The sequence below is a fragment of the Podarcis gaigeae genome (genome assembly GCF_964106915.1).
Source record: "Podarcis gaigeae genome assembly, chromosome: 6".
NCBI lineage: Eukaryota > Metazoa > Chordata > Lepidosauria > Squamata > Lacertidae > Podarcis > Podarcis gaigeae.
The window spans coordinates 83376390-83396295 of record NC_139682.1 but is presented as its reverse complement, the minus strand read 5'-3'; the positions used below and the strand labels follow the sequence as shown (position 1 = coordinate 83396295).

The following is a 19906-nucleotide window of genomic DNA, read 5'->3' as shown; positions in this document are numbered from 1 at the left end:
CTTAGGAAAAGGGGGGGGGAAGGGGAAAAAACCGCAGGAACTCGCAAGACATTTTCGTCTTGCGAAGCAAGCCCATAAAAAAATTCGTTTTGTGAAGCGCCTCCAAAACAGAAAACCCTTTCGTCTAGCGGGTTTTCCGTCTTGCGAGGCGTTCGTCTTGCGGGGCACCACTGTATGTAATTTTGACTTTATGCATTATCCCTGGAATGTAACTCCCACGTAAGTTTGAGAGTTGCCTGTTTCCAGTTGTTTTGCAGGCTGAGATTTAGGGCCAGTTCCTTTGTAGAGGAATGCCAGTGGATTTGCAGGAAAGATGCAGCCTAAACCAGGGGTGGCTGATTGGTGGCTTCCAGATGCTGCTGGACTCTTTTAACACCCATCAGACCTTGTCAGCATATCCAGTGATGATGAGAGTTGTAATGCAGCAATGTCTGAAGATCCACTGGTTGGCCACTCCCCTGTCATAAACATTGGTGAGATTCTGAAGAGTTAATAGTACTAACACTAATAATTTTATTATTTGTATGCCGCCCATCTGACTGGGTTGCCCCAGCCACTCTGGGCGGCTCCCAACAGAATATTAAAAACACAATAAAACATCAAACATTTAAACCTTCCCTAAACAGGGCTGCCTTCAGATATCTTTTAAAAGTCAATTAGTTGTTTATTTCCTTGACATCTGATAGGAGGGCATTCCCGCATGGTGGGCTCCACCACCAAAAAGGCCTTCTGCCTGGTTCCCTGTAGCTTCACTTCTCACAGTGAGAGAACCACCAGAAGGCCCTCAGAGCTGGACCTCAGCGTCCGGGCAGAATGATGGAGGTGAACACACTCCTTCAGGTATACAGGGCCAAAGCTACGTGTGCCAGATTATGTCGCTATGCCCTGTAGAATTTTGCTTCCTATCCCATTAAAGGGTAGTAACTCCACTCCCACATAATACATTGCTTTTGAGATTTTCCTTGGCCTCAGAAGAGATTTTCTATATGGCTATAGAGTGGGTTGGCTGTTGAGGAAATGCTAGTCAAAGTCTTCTAAGAGCATATTGCATTACTGGTTGTGCAGTTTTGATGCCTCTTTCAGCAAAGCCCTATTGTTTTCCCCCCTCTTTGACATTTTTTTGCAGACACTAATCTATGATACAGAAAGTATTGGTTCTAGGTCTGTTACTTTGATTAGGCTAGCTGTTTTTATTCTCCAGAACTCCTGGGTCGACTTCGTTGAAAAATGCTCATTGTTTGACACACTCCAGGAATGTAAAAGAGCATGGAAAAAGCCAGATGTCATTTGTGACCTGCCTGCCAGATGGCATTCAGAATTCAATTGTTCAAGCAAATGATCTGAATTGCCTTTCCAGGCATGGCCAAACTTGACCCGCCAGATGTTTTGGGACTACAGTTCCCATCATCCCTAACCACTGGTCCTGTTAGCTAGGGATGATGGGAGTTGTAGTCCCAAAACATCTGGAGGACCAAGTTTGGCCATGCCTGCCCCAAACAATATCAGTGATCCTTTTAGATCAATTCATGGACTTTGTGCCACTATTTTATGAAAAAATGTAGGAGTTAAGCCCCGTTTTGCAGACGTTTGTCTACAGTATACAAATGTTTCTCAGGGATATGGCTAGCTATTCTGATTTTGATGTAAATATGCTATGAAATTCAATCCTGCCTTTTTCTGCCTGTGTTGCAGAAGCAGCAGAGTGTAGCAGGTAAGGAGGAAGGAAGGAAGGGAGCAGCAAATTCAGAGTAGAAGGTGAGGTGTCATAATTGGTCCTGCATCCAAGATGGTTAAAGGCTCTTAATCATTCTTCTATGTGCTAGTTATCTCTGTTGTGTTCTCTATTCTGTATTGCAAACAAATTGTAAAGATCTCAATGGGACATAATAAAATAGGTTTATGTGGGCAGAACATGCCAGACTTCAGTTGGTTACTAGGTAGGTAGCATTAAAGTGTTGATATAAGACAGGTTGCTAAGCAGCTATGAGCGATTGAGTGCTTGAAGAAATTGAATGAATGCTTCTGCAAAAAGAAAAAGGAAAATGGTTAGCATTTGGGCAAACAAACAGTTAATTCTGAGTTAAAAGTTTTTCACATGCTCATTATAATGGAACTAAGTTATTAACTCTGGGAAAGTCCTATAAATGTCACTGTGGAGCTGCTACTTGAGGAGTCTCTAGAAAAGAGGATACAGAAGTGCAAAACTAATACTGAGAAATGATTGTAGGAATAGCATACATGGGTACTTGGGGGTGGAAGAATAAAAAATTAAGACCCTAATGCTAAAAGAAGTATTGAGAAGAAAACTGTATTTCCTGGAAAGTGTGTTGATTCCTTCAAGTGCATGTCTTCAAATGGTAAGACGCGTAATTACAAAAACGGTCTAAATTAATAATCAGAAAAAAGAAGACTTTAGCAGGACTGATGAACGCGCAGAGATGAGGAAAAAAAATTGATCTCTTTGAAAAGGGATGCAATTAGCACTTTATGAGATTTTGGGAACCCAAATTAAAATTTAACTGAAATTGTTCTTTCTGCTTCTGTATGCTGTTTCAAACCTGCATGTTACATAGGAGGATACAAGGCCTTATTTTTCCTGCCCATCCTCTCCACTGCTTCCCCCCCTCCCCGAATGAAAGCTTCTCCTGGCAATTTGAAACCCCAGGAAAATGTGGCATATGGTATAGGTGGGAAGAAAAAGGGCAGGAAAACCTTGTTACGTGAGCAGCCTTCTGCTCACCAAAATGTGGATGCAAGTTGTTGTAAAGCATGAGCTGATTAATGCTGAGAAGTAGACAGTCCATTGGGATGCAGGTGGCACTGTGGGTTAAAGCCTCAGCGCCTAGGACTTGCCGATCGAAAGGTCGGCGGTTCGAATCCCTGCGGCGGGGTGCGCTCCCGCTGCTCGGTCCCAGCGCCTGCCAACCTAGCAGTTCGAAAGCACCTCCGGGTGCAAGTAGATAAATAGGGACCGCTTACCAGCGGGAAGGTAAACGGCGTTTCCGTGTGCAGCTCTGGCTCGCCAGAGCAGCGATGTCACGCTGGCCACGTGACCCGGAAGTGTCTCCGGACAGCGCTGGCCCCTGGCCTCTTGAGTGAGATGGGCGCACAACCCCAGAGTCTGTCAAGACTGGCCCGTACGGGCAGGGGTACCTTTACCTTTACTTTTTTAGACAGTCCATAAAGCTAGAATATGGGTGTAATCCAAGGCCAGACAGGCACTGGTGACTTGTGTGTGTTTCTGTGGAGTCCATGTGCTTAGGAGAATTTCCTGTTACATGCTCCTGAGCTCACGGAAGAGTACATGAAATCCCTGGTGTGTGTCACATCTTCTGGCTCACGAGTCGTAAATCGTTGAGGGTCTATGGAATACACCATGACGTTATTGTTTTTACATACACTAATTCTGAATATATTTTAATGCTGTCACATCTCTCACTACAGAAATGCTACTGTCTTAACTTGCGACTCTTTCACAACCCAGCTGCTGTTTAGCCACCATTCATTTTTCTCATTACTTGATTTATGGAAGTACATGGGAAGGGCTGAATGAATGGTGCTCTAATCGGGTATCTTTCCCCTTTCAGTAGTTATAGAGGTCATCTTAATTCCCCTTTCTCCGTTTGGCCACTTTCTTTTCTGAGGTTTGTCTGTTCCAGGTATGATTTGCGCTGCTAGTCTCACCTTGTTCTTTTTAAAATGATAGATATATATATTTGCTGTTTCTTTACACTTTTGTAAAGGTGTTCTTTTCTGTCGAGTAGTAGACAGAGCCTATAAGCTGATGCAAACACAACAAATTCATTAAACTGGTTGAGAGGGCCTTAAGTTTGAGTTGAGCCTCAACAATGGCTAAGGGTTACATCACCACTGGTTAATGCTAACTACGATTCACACTTCATTGGGATTTTTAATCAGCTTCTGACTATTTTTTCTGGTTAGTTAGTGCTAACCATGATTAACATCTGTGCCAACATATGCCTCAATTAGGTCAAAGCTTTTCTGGGAAATTCAAGCTGGGTGGGTGGGTGGGTGGCAGTGAGCCACCAAATAACTGGCTCCCTAGTTTTTAGGCATGGCTAGGGGATCAGAAAGTATTGCAGCTGCTTAGGCCTATGGTGCAGTGACCTCTTATGGCCATAGCCTCTGATGGTTTCACAGAGCAGCTTTGTGTACTCCCATCCTCATACTGGAGTAGGATTGCATGTATTTGAATGGCACAAAATGACTCCAGTTGAGACAGTTTCACCAGAGAAGATTAGTGACAAGTTTGAGAAATTGAGGGCCCAGTTAGGCAGAAAGCTGTGGGACACAAGTTGAATAATCATGGTACTTGTTGAGTACAATCGAAATAAAAAAATGAGCATAGAACAATGAAGTTCTTAAAAAACCCCAAACACAACTTGATTTTTTGTGCTTTGTTCTTTTGGTGTTTCCAAAGTTCTGTTCTTAGAATCTGAGCAAAAGCAATAATTCTATCGTACAGCAGGACCCATTCGCTTGAAGGAAATGCTTTAGTTGCTGCTGGTTTCCTTGCGGAGAAGAAAAAAACATAGTGCTTTACAAAGTATATACTCAAATTAATGCTCACCAAGCTCAATTAAAAATGTCCTAAAATAAGACAAACATGGAAATGCTTCAGTTGCCACCAGTTTCCTAGCGGAGAAGCAAAAAAAGGGCTTTACAGTTAAAATGCCCTGAAAATCAGACATACATGGGGAAGGCCGGAATTAATTTTCGTGGTATTAGAAATGTGTTCTTGGACTCGCAAAGTGAGTGAGAAGTTAATGACTATTGTAGAAGTATGAATGTACTGTATATGCATGTGGCTCTGCCGTTTTTTCTTTTATTTTCATGTACCCTGAATTTGGAGTATAGGAAACACATGAGATGAGTGCACTTTAGTGTGGCACAGTATAAGCTTAACTATGAGCCCAATAGGGAGCAAGCAGCCCCTTTAAGATCTTGTTCACACTACATACATGCATTCTGGCTAGGCTAGAACACGGTGCTTGTAACATCTGGGTTTCCATGCGAAGAAAATATTTTTCATGGAGGAGCTTTCAGCCATCTGAGTCCCCACATAGTCTGAAGTGTGTGTTGATCACCTTGCAGAGAACTCAACCTTGTATTCACATTCTAATTTGAGCAGCTGTTCTCAGACTAATAGTTTGTTAAAACCACACTTACATATTTGGAGCAATATAGTCCTTCTGTAAGCAAATGCAACCACATTATTTGCATTGTTTGCTTTGGATTAAAAGGTTACCAATTTGTATGTGTAATTGTACAACAAAGTTAACTTTATTGCTACAACTGCAGTGCTGCTTAATTTTCTTTAGTTCTAAATAAGGTTAACATAGGATGTGGCGACACTGTTTTAATAGACTGGTAAATAGGGTTTTGGTGTTAGCTTTTTCTACAGAATGAAAAAGAGCCTTAATTGGGTAAACAGTGGTGTTATTGTTTAGAATGCCTTAAGATATGTATCATATGAAATGGGCACTCATTTGAATCTGTAGGTATGCAGCTTTCCCCCTAAATAATTGAGTTCTGCCTTAAGCCACGCCACCCTGAGATCTGAGAGTGTACAATTGAACAGGCTAGCATTAAAATAGGAAATGGGTGGGGTGGGGTGGGAATAGGTCTTTGTGGTAAAAGGATAAAAAGTGTAAATGTCTTAGAAATAATTCATTTTACGTGTTAATGTAGCATTATAAAGGCAACCTAGACATACCAGCATTTTGCATGTTTTTGTTTTTGCATTTGATAGAGCTATATTGTACTGTGGGAAAACCCTATATACAAAAAGCTGTTCAATACAAATTGGTAATCCATAGACCAGATTAATTTATTTTATTAATATTGTGGGAAGATCAGTTTTCACTTGAGGGTTCAGTTTCAGTTCTTTAAGAAACATTGAGATAGAGATATTTACCAGCATCTGTGCAAAATGTTTTTTTAATGGTATGTTTAGTGTGAAATGTATGTGTTTGTCTAATTGGTAGATAAATATTACTTAACAGGGTCATAAAGAACTTAGCAAAACTTTTAACTCTTGCAATGGCAGGAAAAATGCTGTTATTCAGGTCTCTATGTTGTGATTTTTGCTTTATATATGTTAAAGGTGCACTATGTCATTCAAAACAAGAAGGAAGACTGCCTATGAATTACAAAATTTATCCATTTAAACTTTTACAATTGAAGTTTATACATTTTGTTGTTTGCTTGTATTTTGACTGAATTTGCTGCTCAGTTTTTTAGAATTAAAAACTGCCTTCTATTGGAGCAAAATACATTACTTGTGAATGTGAGTAATGAAGCCCTGATAATCACTACCTATATACACAGCTTATGGAGAGGGCTATTTTGAATAGAGGATCGGGGATGTGTAAAGTCGAAATAAAAATCTCCTCTTGAAGGTTTAATTTTAAAATGAAAACAGCTGTCACAGCTTCATGAAATAATTTGAGTATAACACAAAGGCCTTAAGAGGTTTGTGTTGGTATCTGACTTCTACTTTAAAACATGCTGGAAAATCAGCCTTAATGTCTTTTTTAAAAAAATAATAATAATAAAAAATCAAATAGTGCATCTTTAACTGTGACATGATCACTTTCTTAATAAGAAAGGTGAACATTGCCAGACAATGTGGTTTTTGATCTTACTCATAACCCTAATCCTTAAATAATTACATGAACGGTTTTTGACGCTGCAAATGAATTGTTCCTAATCTACATTATGATTTGTAGAACACAACAAGTACAAAATAAATTCTATGCATATCATTCTCTTAAATGACTTCACAATCAATATGCATGTACTAAGGCTCACTAAATGGTAGGCATATGTATGGAAAATGAGGCCATAAAGATCAGCTGGAACAGATGTTGGGCAGGTGCTGAATGCTGTTTACCTCTGCATGCCTACATTCTGCCTCTTTGGGTGAGGTCCAGTGTAGCACAAATTGGCATTCCCTCATGCAATGGGACTTCTCCCTGCCACCCCCTTTCAGCCTCTCATGCACCCTCAAAGCCTGTTCCTGAGGGTTGGGGGATATTCCATGGCAGACTTGGAGCAGAAGAGAATTTTTATTGCCCAGGTGGGTGGGCTTCATTAGATGTGACCCTTTGTTTCCAGGCCTCTGATGTAAGTTGGCCTTTGTGGTGAGAGCCAGTGTGGTGTAGTGGTTAAGAGCAGTGGACCCGTAATCTGGGGAACTGGGTTCGCTTCCCCGCTCCTCCACATGCAGCTACTGGGTGACCTTGGGTAAGTCACACTTCTCTGAAGTCTCTCAGCCTCACTCGTCTCACAGAGTGCTTGTGGTGGGGGAGGAAAGGAAAGGAGATTGTTAGTCGCTTTGAGACTCCTTAGGGTAGTGATAAAGTGGGATATCAAATCCAAACTCCTCCTCCTCCTCTTCTTTGTCCTTGGTTGTTAAGCTTCTGGTGGCTCCCACAACCATTATGTGTTTCCTTACAAATTCTCACAATGCACTTACCCTTCCTGTAAGCTTTCTCGACCATGTCTGCCCCGCTCCCCTCCGTACTGACATAGTTATTTAGGAGAAAGACAGTTCCAGAGCTGTGGTATCTTGTAGGATCACCGACTTCACATTTCAAATCGAGAAAATATGTTTCAAGATTGGCTTTACAATTAAGGGAGCTCTAGGTGGTGTGGCGGCTTTTTGGTGCAGAAATGCTCTGGTTTTCCCGTGGTTATTGTGGTGATGCCATCGGAAGGCCAACCATTTCAACCAAATGCATATACTTGTTTTTGTGCAGGAGAAAAACAAGTATGTGTTTGGAGATAAAATTGATTTGAACACGGACAAATGCACTAGCATGAAGGTTATGAATTGTAACATCCACTTTCTAGAGCAGTATGGTGAACTTGCGTCCCTTCAGATGCTTTTTTAACAACTCTCACCATCCCAGACCACTGGCTGTGCTTCCTAGTACGGCTGGGAGTCGAACAATATTCAGCGTCCCTGCTCTAGCACTTTTAAGGCTACATTCCTATACTCACTTACCTGGTAGTAAGACCCACTGAACTAAACTGAACTTTGAGAAGGCATTAGTAGTGTACTCCTTTTATTGTCTCTTTCCCTTAGAAAGTGTTGTAGGGACTAAAAGTTCACTGGCTAGCCATTTCAAATTAAAATATTTCTAATATGTCCTTCATTGCACATGATTCCATGACGGTGTAATGATCCACTCCTCACACTAGCTCGATAACTATTTTGCGACATTTTATTCTTGGTCACAATAAAGGTATTCACAGACAATGGATTTCCTTTTGTGTTTTGTGTGGCTTCATCAATCGCAGATTAGAAACAACGTACTTTGGGCACAAACCATGTTAGCAGTCTCACAGTTCATTGAATTGAAATCTACACTTCAGACTATTTTTGCTGCTCTCTGAGCTACTCCAGCAAATGCAAGTTTCCCATATTCATTTGAAGCACAGTGATAAAAGCACAAAGTTATGTAATTCTGGGTTTCCACACTGAGTGTGGTGCTTCTTGTTGCACAACTGTACCTTGTAAAGAGGTTGGCTGCTCTGCCCTGTCAAAGCATGGCATTCTGGTACAAGCATGTGAAAGTATTGAGGGAAAGGTCTTTTGGTTGGCAGTATTTGCTTGAAAAGCGGGATAGCAATAATGATTAAAGCTAGATATAAGGTAAAGGTAAAGGGACCCCTGACCATTAGGTCCAGTTGTGGCCGACTCTGGGGTTGCAGCGCTCATCTCGCTTTATTGGCCGCGGGAGCCGGCGTACAGCTTCTGGGCCATGTGGCCAGCATGACTAAGCCGCTTCTGGCGAACCAGAGCAGCGCACGGAAACACATTTACCTTCCCGCCAGAGTGGTACCTATTTATCTACTTGCACTTTGAGGTGCTTTCGAACTGCTAGGTTGGCAGGAACAGGGACTGAGCAATGGGGATTCGAACTGCCGACCTTCTGATCAGCAAGTCCTGGGCTCTGCGGTTTAACCCACAGTGCCACCAAATGTACATTATATAATTGCACACACTTAATGGCAAATACTGTAGTATCTTACTTTGCTCAAGTATTCAGCAACAGGGAAAACCTTTGTAGAAAATACCACTGAAAAACAGGATCGCGCCACTTCCAGATGTTGATGAACTATACCTATCACCCCATGGCTGGTAGGAACTGTAGAGCCACAAGTTGGCTACTCATAGTATAAAATGTCGCTTGTAATTTATGAGCATAAAAATAAAAATAAGCACTGTTGCAGCAGTGGGCTAGAGAAACTTCGGTGTTCTGCACCAGGGAAGCTTGGAGATGTGTTTTAAAAACAGTCCGTTCTACTTTACCTGTAGCTTTAGCCTGTCACTTCAGATCGCAATACCACACTTCTTTAATATCTTTCCTCCTCTTGCCTCTCCACCTGCTTGATTCGAACTGTGACAAGCTAATCCTCTGCCATTGCTTTCAAGGTCTGGCAATGAGGTTGGGAAGGGAGAGACTGCCAGCTAGACTCTTTGCTTGTACACTCCTCCCACCCACTTGGGCATGGTCACAACAAGGAGTTCAAAATGCTTGCTTCTGGTCTCCATTAAACACAGCATATTCCTTGTGATTCATCTTTGGTTTTTGAAACAAGCTAACAGCATCAACCTGATTTGGAAGCTGGCACACACACACACATATTTCACATAGATCGGAGCTGTTTTATTTGTGTGTCCTTGGCAGTGTTCCAACTGCCAGCACAATTAATGCATGCAACATGCATTTCTTGCAGTTTAATCTCAATGGAGAGGGTGGAGTGTGGGGACTGCTCCATTTAATTCCAACTGCAGCTTTTGCCTAAGAGGCCAGAGATGCTGCTCTAATTTGAATAAAGGAGACATCTATGCTAGGATAAACCTAGCGTACTACAAGGTAGCTAATGTTGGGAATTCCATTCCACCCTTGCTGCAGATATGTGGGACTGTTACATGTCACATGTCTGTTTGCATTCCAGCGCAGATTGCTGGAGTCTTGTGAGCGGAACATCTGCTCTGTATTGCTTTTGTTTTCTCTCTCTCTGAGAAGAACGACAAGGAGAGAAGCCATGTTTTTCTTTGTCCTGATTTATGTTCAATAAACATGGCCTAGTATCCATGCCTCGAGCCAGCTCTGTTGTGTGTTTACACTGCTGAGTAATGTGTGCTCATGCACACATGCATGTTGGAGGAGGTTGACTGATAGATCTCCGCAGCGGCAAGGCTGAGACAGAAGACGCTCCGGCTGGGGCCAAGCCAGCTGGCTCTCCATCCCACGATTCCAACAGCTAATACAGCCACAGAATTAATGCGCAAGCATCCGCTTAGTGTTTGGTGACCAAACACTGCTCTCTTTACATTTGACACGTGCAGTAATTCTTTGTTACAGAATATACTAGCTGAATCTTGAATTGATTCTAGAGAAAGCTGAGGTTGGTTACCATACTTCAGGGGAAACTAAGTCACTATTAACTTTCCACATTGATTTCAATGATGCCCAAGTGCAACTTAATTTAAGCTCGAAATATAAAAAAATGTCCAGTAGCACCTTAGAGACCAACTAAGTTTGTTCTGGGTATAAGCTTTTGGATGCATGCACACTTCTTCAGATACCAGATATCTAAAGAAGTGTGCATGCACACGAAAGCTTATACCCAGAACAAACGTGGTTGGTCCCTAAGGTGCTACTGGACATTATTATAATTATTATTGTTGTTGTTATTATTGTTATTATTATTATTTCGACTGCGTCAGACCAATGCAGCTACTAACTACCTTAATTTAAGCTGCAATAATACTGTGACCTGGGAGCAAGCCCCAATGAATTCAGTAGGGTTTACTTCTGCATAGATGTGGTTAGGACTGTGTAGTTAGCTATTTGCATTGGGTTGGACCTAAATGAAATTTAAGTATTTAAATAGAATTTGTGGTTAAATTGAAAACAAGCAGCGCACTCCTATGCATTTTTACTCTTGCAACAGAGCTTATTTTGTATTGAGAATGTGCAAGAGTGCATTGTGAATTTAAGATGAACTGGATCATGATAAATTATCTGGCTGTTGAAAACCTTCCATACATATTTTGAACACATAAATAGTACTGAAACCAGAGTACCGGGGTGTAAGAATTCATAACTAAGTATACACAGTCTAATAAACTCCAGCAACACAACTGTGTAAGAAGCAACGGAATCAAGGAAGACTACATGGCTGTTCTGAGTTTCGCCCTCTTCGCAAGAGACACTGGTGAACTAATGGGAGCAGTTTGCCTTCCCGATGAAGTCTCTGTGTGTCTGTAGCACCTCCAACAAATGTTCCATTGATAAATATTCTTGGAACCTGTTGGGTATAAAAATTAACAAACGAATTTTATTTCTTGCATATAAGCTTAAAACGCACATGCTGTATATTCTATAATGTTACCACTTACGTCCCAGTATAGCAGGGGTGGCCAACTCCCAAGAGTTAAAAACTGGCAGTGACCTACCAGTTCAGGTCAGAAGTTGTTGAGCTTTTTTTAGGAAGGAGGGGAGGGAGGCCCATTTTTGCAGGGTTCGGGGATCAAAGTTGTTTGTTGAGCTTCTTTTAGGGGATCCACGCTTGTTCAGTTTCTTTGGGGGGAGCCAATGATCTGCCAGTGATCTACTGCAGACGTCCAGTGATCTACTTTGTGGACATGCCTGCAGTATAGTATTTCTGGGCTGTAGCAGAAATAGCTATGGAGTTGGACAAATGGCATGCATAAATGGCAAGCAATGCCCAACTCTTCAATATTGAAATTGAATTGAAATATTTTATTGTCACTTGTACAACTTGTATACACAATACAGATTACACAAGCACTCCCCACTCAGCTCTCTTAGTCTTAATTCGACTCGTTTACTGACGCACACCCACCAAACCCGAAAGTTGCCCTGTTCTTATCTTTTCATTCAGCAGCCTAACAACCCATGGATAGAAGCTGTTCTTTACCCTGTTCGTGCAACTAATCATGCTTCTATATCTTCTGCCTGAGGGCAGGAGATCAAGAAAGTGCTGGCCAGGGTGTGAATCATCCCTGAGAATTTTCCTCACGCTCCTGAGGCAACGTTCTTCCGCTATTTCATCCAGCGGATTCATGGGACAGCCCATAACATCTTGTGCTGTATTCACCACCCTCTGTAGGCACTTCCTATCAGTTGATGTCAAACCAACGTACCACACCTTGATGCAGTATGAAAGGACACTTTCTATGGTTGACCGGTAGAAGGAGATCATCAAATGTTGATTGACATCGTTCTTTCGCAATACTCTGAGGAGATGGAGTCTCTGCTGGGCTTTCTTAACCACCTGGGTTGTATTTATTTTCCAAGTAAGGGCTTCACTGAGATAAACTCCTAGGAATTTAAAGGAAGAGACTCTCTCCACACAGCCCTCCCCAATGTACAGTGAGGCTAGTTCTCCTCTCTTTCTCCGAAAGTCCAACACCATCTCCTTTGTCTTGCTGATATTAAGGTGCAAGTTGTTCTCTAGGCACCATGTAGATATTTTTTTGGACCTCCCCTCTATACACTGATTTGTCTCCACCTATTATTAAACCCATTATGGTGGTGTCATCTGCAAACTTAATAATTACAGTAGACGGGTCAGATGACACACAATCGTATGTATACAATATGTTCGGCAGACAGGAGGTCATGCTAGATTGTCTAAATTCTATGCTCTGAAAGTTTTACCTTGAAATCAACCACGGAAAGCAAACTTAAAAACAACAACAGGTAGCCACATCTGATGGATATGAATATCTTAATGATGTAACATCCAGGAAGGCCACAAGAGGGCACAAAGCAATAGCTCCCACTCCTATTGTTAGGGTTGTAACCAGTCTCCTGTAACTTTTATTCAGAGGTTCATAGGCACATGTTGTCATGATTGGTGGTCACTGATTACCGTATTTTTCGCTCCATAGGACACACTTTCCCCCTCTTAAAAACTAAGGGGGAAAGTCTGTGCGTCCTATGGAGCGGATGCAGGGGGGAGGCAGGCAGGAAAAGTCTTTTCCCCAGGAGGGAGAAGGGACTGACGCGGCCAGTCAGTCCCTTCTCCCTCCCTCCTGTGGGCTTTTGCGGGAGGTGGGGGAATTGCCATAGCCGCGCGCAGCCTCTCCAGCCGGGAGAGGTTGCGCAAGGCTAAAGAGGAAGCCAAGGCAGTGAGCGGGATGGATCGCGCTTGCTGCCTTGGCTTCTTTAGCCACGCTTCTTTAGCCGCGCTGGAGAAGTTTAGCTCCCGGCTGGGGGGAGATTGCGCAGCTATGGCAGAAGCCAAGACACCTAGTGGGATGGATCCCGCTCACTGTCTTGGCTTCTTTGCTCTTTGGGGCTGGGGGGGGGGGGGAAAATAATATTTTTGTTCTTGATTTCCCCCTCTAAAAACTAGCTGCGTCTTGTGGTCCGGTGCGTCCTATAGAGCGAAAAATACGGTAATTCACAGAGAGAGAGGTCTATGTCATCCCATCACCACATCTTGTGGCTGCAAGTTCCACAGGCTAAGTTCCTATTTGCTGTAGGAAGAAATGCATCTACTGGGGGCGGGGGCTGGAGAGAGAATTCCTCCTCCCCCCCCCCGCCAAGTTTCTGCTATAGGTGACCAAACTTGGAAAGTACTCACTGTCCTGCCGCCAGTCATTTGATGAAGAATATCTTGAAACTGGCTTCCGTTTTCGTACATGTCCAGTTCGATGGCTGTGTAGTTCACATTCATATCTTCAAATAGCTTCTTTGCCATGTTGCAGTAGGAGCATGTAGTTTTCGAGAAGATCACTACACAGTTGTCTGAGATAGTTTGCTAAGTGTTTTAAGAAAAGCTTGCGTGAGCAGTTTCTATACGTAATGTAAGCTTTTAAGTTTTTAACAATATCAAGGTTCTTGCATTTAGATTTTCCCATCCCAGAACTGCCTAAAAAGATTGGGGGAGGCAGAGTCTGCTCAAGTCTTGGCCCTCAAAAAAATAATCAAGATATTTAACTATAATCTAGAAGGGAATTACCTCTTTAAACTGCTAAAATAAAGCCTCGGGTTCACATTTGTCATCTTAAACATCTCGCTGTTTGCATCAAGCAAGACATGCTTATGCCAACATTCTTCACAGAATGAGCTTGAATATAATCTGAGTATTTTTTTTAAAAAAATCTTTAAGTAGAAAGAGAAAAAGGAAACTAAAAGACAAAACAAACACACTTCATGGACATGCTAAATATGCAAAAGAAAAAAAGCATAAATACATTTTTACAATACTGAATATATTTACGGAATAGGTTTATAGAAGAACCAATAAATGAGCATTAACATCTAATTCTAAGGGAAAGAATAAGGGGGAAATATAGGCAAGCAAGCAAAGACATAAATGGGGAAAACGAATTGGAAAAGGACTAGTTACATTTCAAATGAATTCATACTTTACATGGACTATATTCAGATGGGTACAGTTACTAAGATACGCCATCAAGGTCAGTCAAATGCACACTTAATCCTTGGGCTCCACAGTTCCGCAAAGCACTCAGAATGATGAGTGAGTTTTTCCATGATTAAAATATGTACAGCCTTTTTTGAGCCAAATATCAAATCTAAAATTTGGACCATCTTTCCACCTTGGGCTATAGGAGGTGGGCTGCCACCATAAGATAAGACAAGTGGTTTTTATTTAACTAGGGAGTTACTGCCTTTAAATACAGAAAGAAGGTACATAAGCCCAATCTGTTTGGACAGTGGCACTGATTTCAACCATAACAACAGTCCAGGGAGTCTGGGGAAAATGGGCATAAAGTGCCAATAAGTCTTTTTGGCTCTACGGTTCCACCAACAGGACACATTCTCAGAGTTTGAATATGTGCCATGTGAAAGCTGCTATCTATTAATAATTTTCATGAATTTTATCTAATCCAAAAAACAATTAAAAACATGTTACATTATTGCCTAAGTTTATATTTCTGATTTGGGGATGTGTTTTCTACCCTGGGCGCTATCGAAAGGAAGGGCAGGAAATAGATTCAACAAATTATAATAATGTGTCATTTAAAAATGACAGGTTGAACAATAACAATAAAGGTATTATTATTATTATTATTATTATTATTATTAAAAAACCTAAAAATTTATAAACAATAATTTAAAAGTATTTTCTCTACTTCCTCATGTGTCACATATTTTGTGAACCTGAGGGCTTAATACTAATTTCTCTAAGACACTCCAGGAGCTTCTTTGGTTAAGGGGCAAGAATATAAATGAATAAATTCCATACAAAATACTGGCAGTAGAGTACGTTTAAGGTAAAAGCCATTTCCACTCACCTCTATCTGGTTAGCAGTGGCAGTGTTAGATAAGTCTGTGGTAGCAGATGTACTGTTCCCCATTCTGAAATAAAATCATAAATGGAGCCAAATGAATATATTAATGTTATTTTGCAGAGCTTAGTCAATGTTTACAGAGCAAATAACATCTAAGCAAAATGAAACAAGAAAGGGAGTTGGCAACTGTGTTTTAACATTTTCCACGTCATTAAGACTTCAACAGAACTGAACTGTTTACTGAGATCTATCTTTTTATTATTATATATGGTATTACTATTTTTTGTAACTAGATCTGAGTTTATTTTTGAAGTGGTCTATAAAATTTTGAATAAAAATAGCCTATACGTCTCTACTCAGAAATATGTCACATTGAGATCAGAATGTATAATATTCTATAAGTGTATAATATAAATTATTATAATTATAATATTACTACCTAATGCGAGCACTCCTGACTCTGATGGAGGTCCGGATGGTGTTAAAGAACTTTTCTGCCAGCAGAGAATAGCCAGGAAAAATCCAATGTCAACAAACATTACCAGGGGCGCCGACTTATAAAAAATATTGGGGGGGGCGGGGGCCCATACCGACTTATAAAAAATATTGGGGGGCCCAAGACCTCCAAACCGCTGCTGCTGGGGGAACGAAAGGGGCGAGCCCCGGGCTGCCCCGACCTTAAGTGAACCTGTGAGGGCCCGCTCTTTGCGGCAGCCGATTGGCTGCCGCCGTGGGCGGTGAATATTAATGAGCTAGGGGGAATCCCCGCTTCCCCCACGAGATTGTTGATGGGTCGAGAGCCTGCAACCCCACCCCCTCTCTAGATCGGGAGTGGCTTTGTTTTAACTCATTACTGAATGTATTTTAAAAGGTAACTATCGTCAAACAAGGAAAATAAAAAATACCAACATAATTTTGTGATTTTACAAAGCATAATATAACTAATAATTTTCTTAAATTATTGGGGGGGGCAGAGCCCCCCCAAATGAATTTTTGAGGGGGCTCGGGCCCCCTCAGGCCCCATGGAGTCGGCGCCTATGAACATAACCTGCATTTGTAGCATACTGATAACCTCATAGGAATAGAGAGAACACCCAACTCTGCCAATTTGCAAAAGCATCCTGGTCTGGCCACCTGGAGGTTGCCCTTGTTTGCCACAGGCAACGAGAAAATAACCTGTTTACAAACCTGCCATACAACTAGTACAGCATAATTGCTTCACATGTTTTGATGCTTCATAATGTGCTTTCTGTAAATAACATGCAAACTGTTATAGACTATAGTGTGCATGCTATTTACTACATTTATGCAAGTTCTTATACAGTGGTACCTCGGATTACATGCGCTACAGGTTACATGTTTTTCAGGTTACACACTCCGCTAACCCAGAAATAGTGCTTCAGGTTAAGAACTTTGTTCAGGATAGGAACAGAAATCGGGCTCTGGCGGCGCAGCAGCAGCAGCAGGAGGCCCCATTAGCTAAAGTGGTGCTTCAGGTTAAGAACAGTTTCAGGTTAAGAATGGACCTCCGGAACAAATTAAGTTCTTAACCTGAGGTACCACTGTACAGGCAGGTGGTTTTCATACATGCCAGGTACAATATTTTGTGCAACCTCTTTCCTGAGAATTTATGGGTTGTTTCCCTTGTGAGGAAAGACTACTGAAGATCTGTAATATGTGTTTATATACAAATACGTGTCACTCCTGGCGAGAGAATCCAGGATATGCTTAATCCCTCCCCCCATTTTTCAATCTATGAGATCTGGAAGTGCTTACTTTTCACAGGAACACACACCATCAACTAGTAAACTTTGCAGAGCTCCACACAGAGGACTGTTTCTTCATTTGGCACAATGTAACACTATAGCCTTCTTGGGAGAAAAGCAATGACAAACCTAGACAGCATCTTAAAAAGCAGAGACATCACCTTGCCAACAAAGGTCCATATAGTTAAAGCTATGGTTTTCCCAGTAGTGATGTATGGAAGTGAGAGCTGGACCATAAAGAAGGCTGATGGCCAAATAATCAATGCTTTTGAATTATGGTGCTGGAGGAGACTCTTGAGAGTCCCATGGACTGCAAGAAGATCAAACCTATCCATTCTGAAGGAAATCAGCCCTGAGTGCTCCCTGGAAGGACAGATCCTGAAGCTGAGGCTCCAATACTTTGGCAACCTCATGAGAAAAGAAGACTCCCTGGAAAAGACCCTGATGTTGGGAAAGATGGAGGACACAAGGAGAAGGGGACGACAGAGGATGAGATGGTTGGACGGTGTTCTCGAAGCTACCAGCATGAGTTTGACCAAACTGCAGGAGGCAGTGGAAGACAGGAGTGCCTGGCGTGCTCTGGTCCATGGGGTCACGAAGAGTCGGACACGACTAAATGACTAAACAACAACAACAACAACAACAACAGTATAGCCTATACCAGGCGGTCCACCTTTCATACCAAGTGTGAGTACTTTAACACAGAACCCACAGGCCAAACAGTGAATTAAATTTCCACATTGTAAATTAAAGTGTTTGCAACATATTTAATATTATTTAGTGTACACAGTTAATATATTTGATTCAATATATTTAATTAAATACACAGTAAATAGGTTTAAATCTGAGCATCGTGGGTTTGAGCCCCACATTGGGCAAAAGATTCTTGCATCGCAGAAGGTTGGACTAGATGACCCTGGTGGTCCCTTCCAACTCTACAGTTTTGTGACGAAGGAATCCCAGTGGTTGATCCTAGCACTAATACAAAGAAAGCATGGGATCCATTTTAATACACAAGCAAATGTGTGACACAAATTTCAAAGGTTTAAGATATATTTTTCTTGAACGCTGCCACCCTGACCTGTACCAGGCTTTTAAAATAAAAATACTGCATACTGAAGCAACTTGGAGATGCTGTGGTATGTAGCTCCCTGGAATTCCTCCCCCAAAATCTGAAAGCATGAGACTCTTGACACAAAACTGCTTGTTTCTAGAGACTCTGAATCTGTTGCTGTCTGAGAGAAAGGGCCCAGCTTTGCCAATGGACACCTTATAAAGTAACCTGCAGGGAACTGGAAGGGACATGAAAGCCTTGCCCTGGTTTGCTCCTTCTTAGGAGTGAGATCAGGAAGCATAGAGCTGGAAAGGACTCCAGGGTCATCTAGTCCAACCCCCTGGCCATGCAGAAATATGCAGCTCAGTGCCTGATTGACGTATAAGCTAAAAAAGCTATAGCTTAGGGCCCCACTCTCTTGGCCCCCCAAATATACTTCTTCTTAATTGTATTTCACTATTAATATACTTTTTAAAATTGCATTTCAGTTCAACAATTCCTTTGATAAAATACATATTTTGTTATGAAAATGGCTTTAGATACCTATTAGGTCCATAAATTACCATATGACATATATTCAACACAAAAACGGCGACAATTTGTTGTTGGCAAAGGACAGCTGGACATATAAAGGGCCCCATTACCTTCAGTAACTAAGGGCCTCATCCAACTTAAATCCAGCCCTGATGCAGCTGTTCCCATGTGGGGATCGAACCTGCGAGCTTGGTGTTGTCAGCACCATGCTGGAATACCAATTGAGCTGTCCAGTTGCCAAGGGAAGGAGCGTGGAGAGAAAAAAGGGAAAGGAGGCAGCAAGAGCTTGGGAGCAGAGAGAAAGCAGGAGCATACAAAAAGGGGAAATGCAAGACAAACTGAATCAACGCAGGACATAGCATTTTACATGGAAATAAGAGGCAATCTTGTATGATCAATGGCATTTTACATTGAAATAAAGGGCAATATTGTATGATCAGTGGCATTCTACATTGAAACAAGGGGCAGTCTTGTATTATCAATGACATTTTACGCTGAAATAAAGAGCAATATTCTATGATCAAGAGCATTTTACATTGAAACAAGGGACAATCTTGTATGATCAGTGGCATTTTACATTGAAACAAGGGGCAGTCTTGTATGATCAATGGCATTTTACATTGAAATAAAGGGCAATCTTGTATGATCAAGGGCATTTTACATTGAAACAAGGGGCAATCTTGTATGACCAAGGGCATTTTACATTGAAATAAGGGCTTAATCTTTTATGATCAATGGCATTTTACCTTTAAAATGCGGCAATCTTGTATGATCAAGGCAACCCTGCTTGGGGAAAACCTTGCAAAGCGCCTGCTAGGGAAGAAAACCCTTGCAATGCGGACAGCGCCACCCCCGCCCCGTCCCACCCCCGCCAGTACTGACCTTCGCCAGCCCCGCAGCAGACTCAGCCTGGGCAGCGCCTTCAAAGCCATAGGCAACAGCAGCAGCAGCAGAAGAGGAAACAGGGGGCGGGGTTCTGCTCAGGCCCCGCCCCTTGGCCCCGTCCTCTTTCGGCCCCGCTCCTCCCTCGAGGACCCCCACCGCTTGAGGCTGGCTATGCGAGTGCCTGCTTGGTGATTAATTTTTTTTCTCCACCCTTCCCTTTCCAGCGCGGGCCTCTGACGGGCTTCCTCCGCTGCCCATCACGCGCGGGGGGGGGGGGGCGGGGCCTCGCCTCAGAACGCTAGGAGCAGGAGGAGGCGGGGCTCCAGGCAGAAC

General features: G+C 42.2%; 1 protein-coding gene and 2 long non-coding RNA genes across 3 annotated transcripts in view; 1 reads left to right on the top strand and 2 right to left on the bottom strand.

Moving 5' to 3' along the window:
• Positions 1-110: 110 nt before the first annotated feature.
• On the top strand, positions 111-8291 carry LOC310847540. Its single transcript, XR_014565881.1, has 2 exons — positions 111-176; positions 7558-8291. It is a non-coding gene; the product is annotated as an uncharacterized lncRNA (long non-coding RNA).
• GLRX2 (glutaredoxin 2) lies at positions 8226-19724 on the bottom strand. Its single transcript, XM_083745386.1, has 4 exons — positions 19571-19724; positions 15338-15401; positions 13660-13836; positions 8226-11352 (listed from the first exon to the last, which is right to left on the bottom strand). The coding sequence occupies exons 1-4, from the start codon at positions 19618-19620 to the stop codon at positions 11206-11208; spliced, it is 438 nt and encodes a 145-aa protein (XP_083601512.1). The 5' UTR covers positions 19621-19724; the 3' UTR covers positions 8226-11205.
• Positions 8226-19906, bottom strand: part of LOC310847534 — a 603822-nt gene continuing 592141 nt past the window's right edge. The window contains exon 2 of the long non-coding RNA XR_014565870.1: positions 8226-8815. This is a non-coding gene — a long non-coding RNA (uncharacterized lncRNA). The remainder of the gene's footprint in view (positions 8816-19906) is intronic.

Excerpts from the sequence above, each read along its gene's own strand:
- GLRX2 (XM_083745386.1), bottom strand. The coding sequence starts at position 19,620 with ATGGCTTTGAAGGCGCTGCCCAGGCTGAGTCTGCTGCGGGGCTGGCGA. Across the intron at positions 15,402-19,570 it reads CTGCTGCGGGGCTGGCGAAG|AATGGGGAACAGTACATCTG; the intron begins GTCAGTACTGGC and ends ATTTTATTTCAG. Across the intron at positions 13,837-15,337 it reads CCACTGCTAACCAGATAGAG|CAAACTATCTCAGACAACTG; the intron begins GTGAGTGGAAAT and ends TAAAACACTTAG.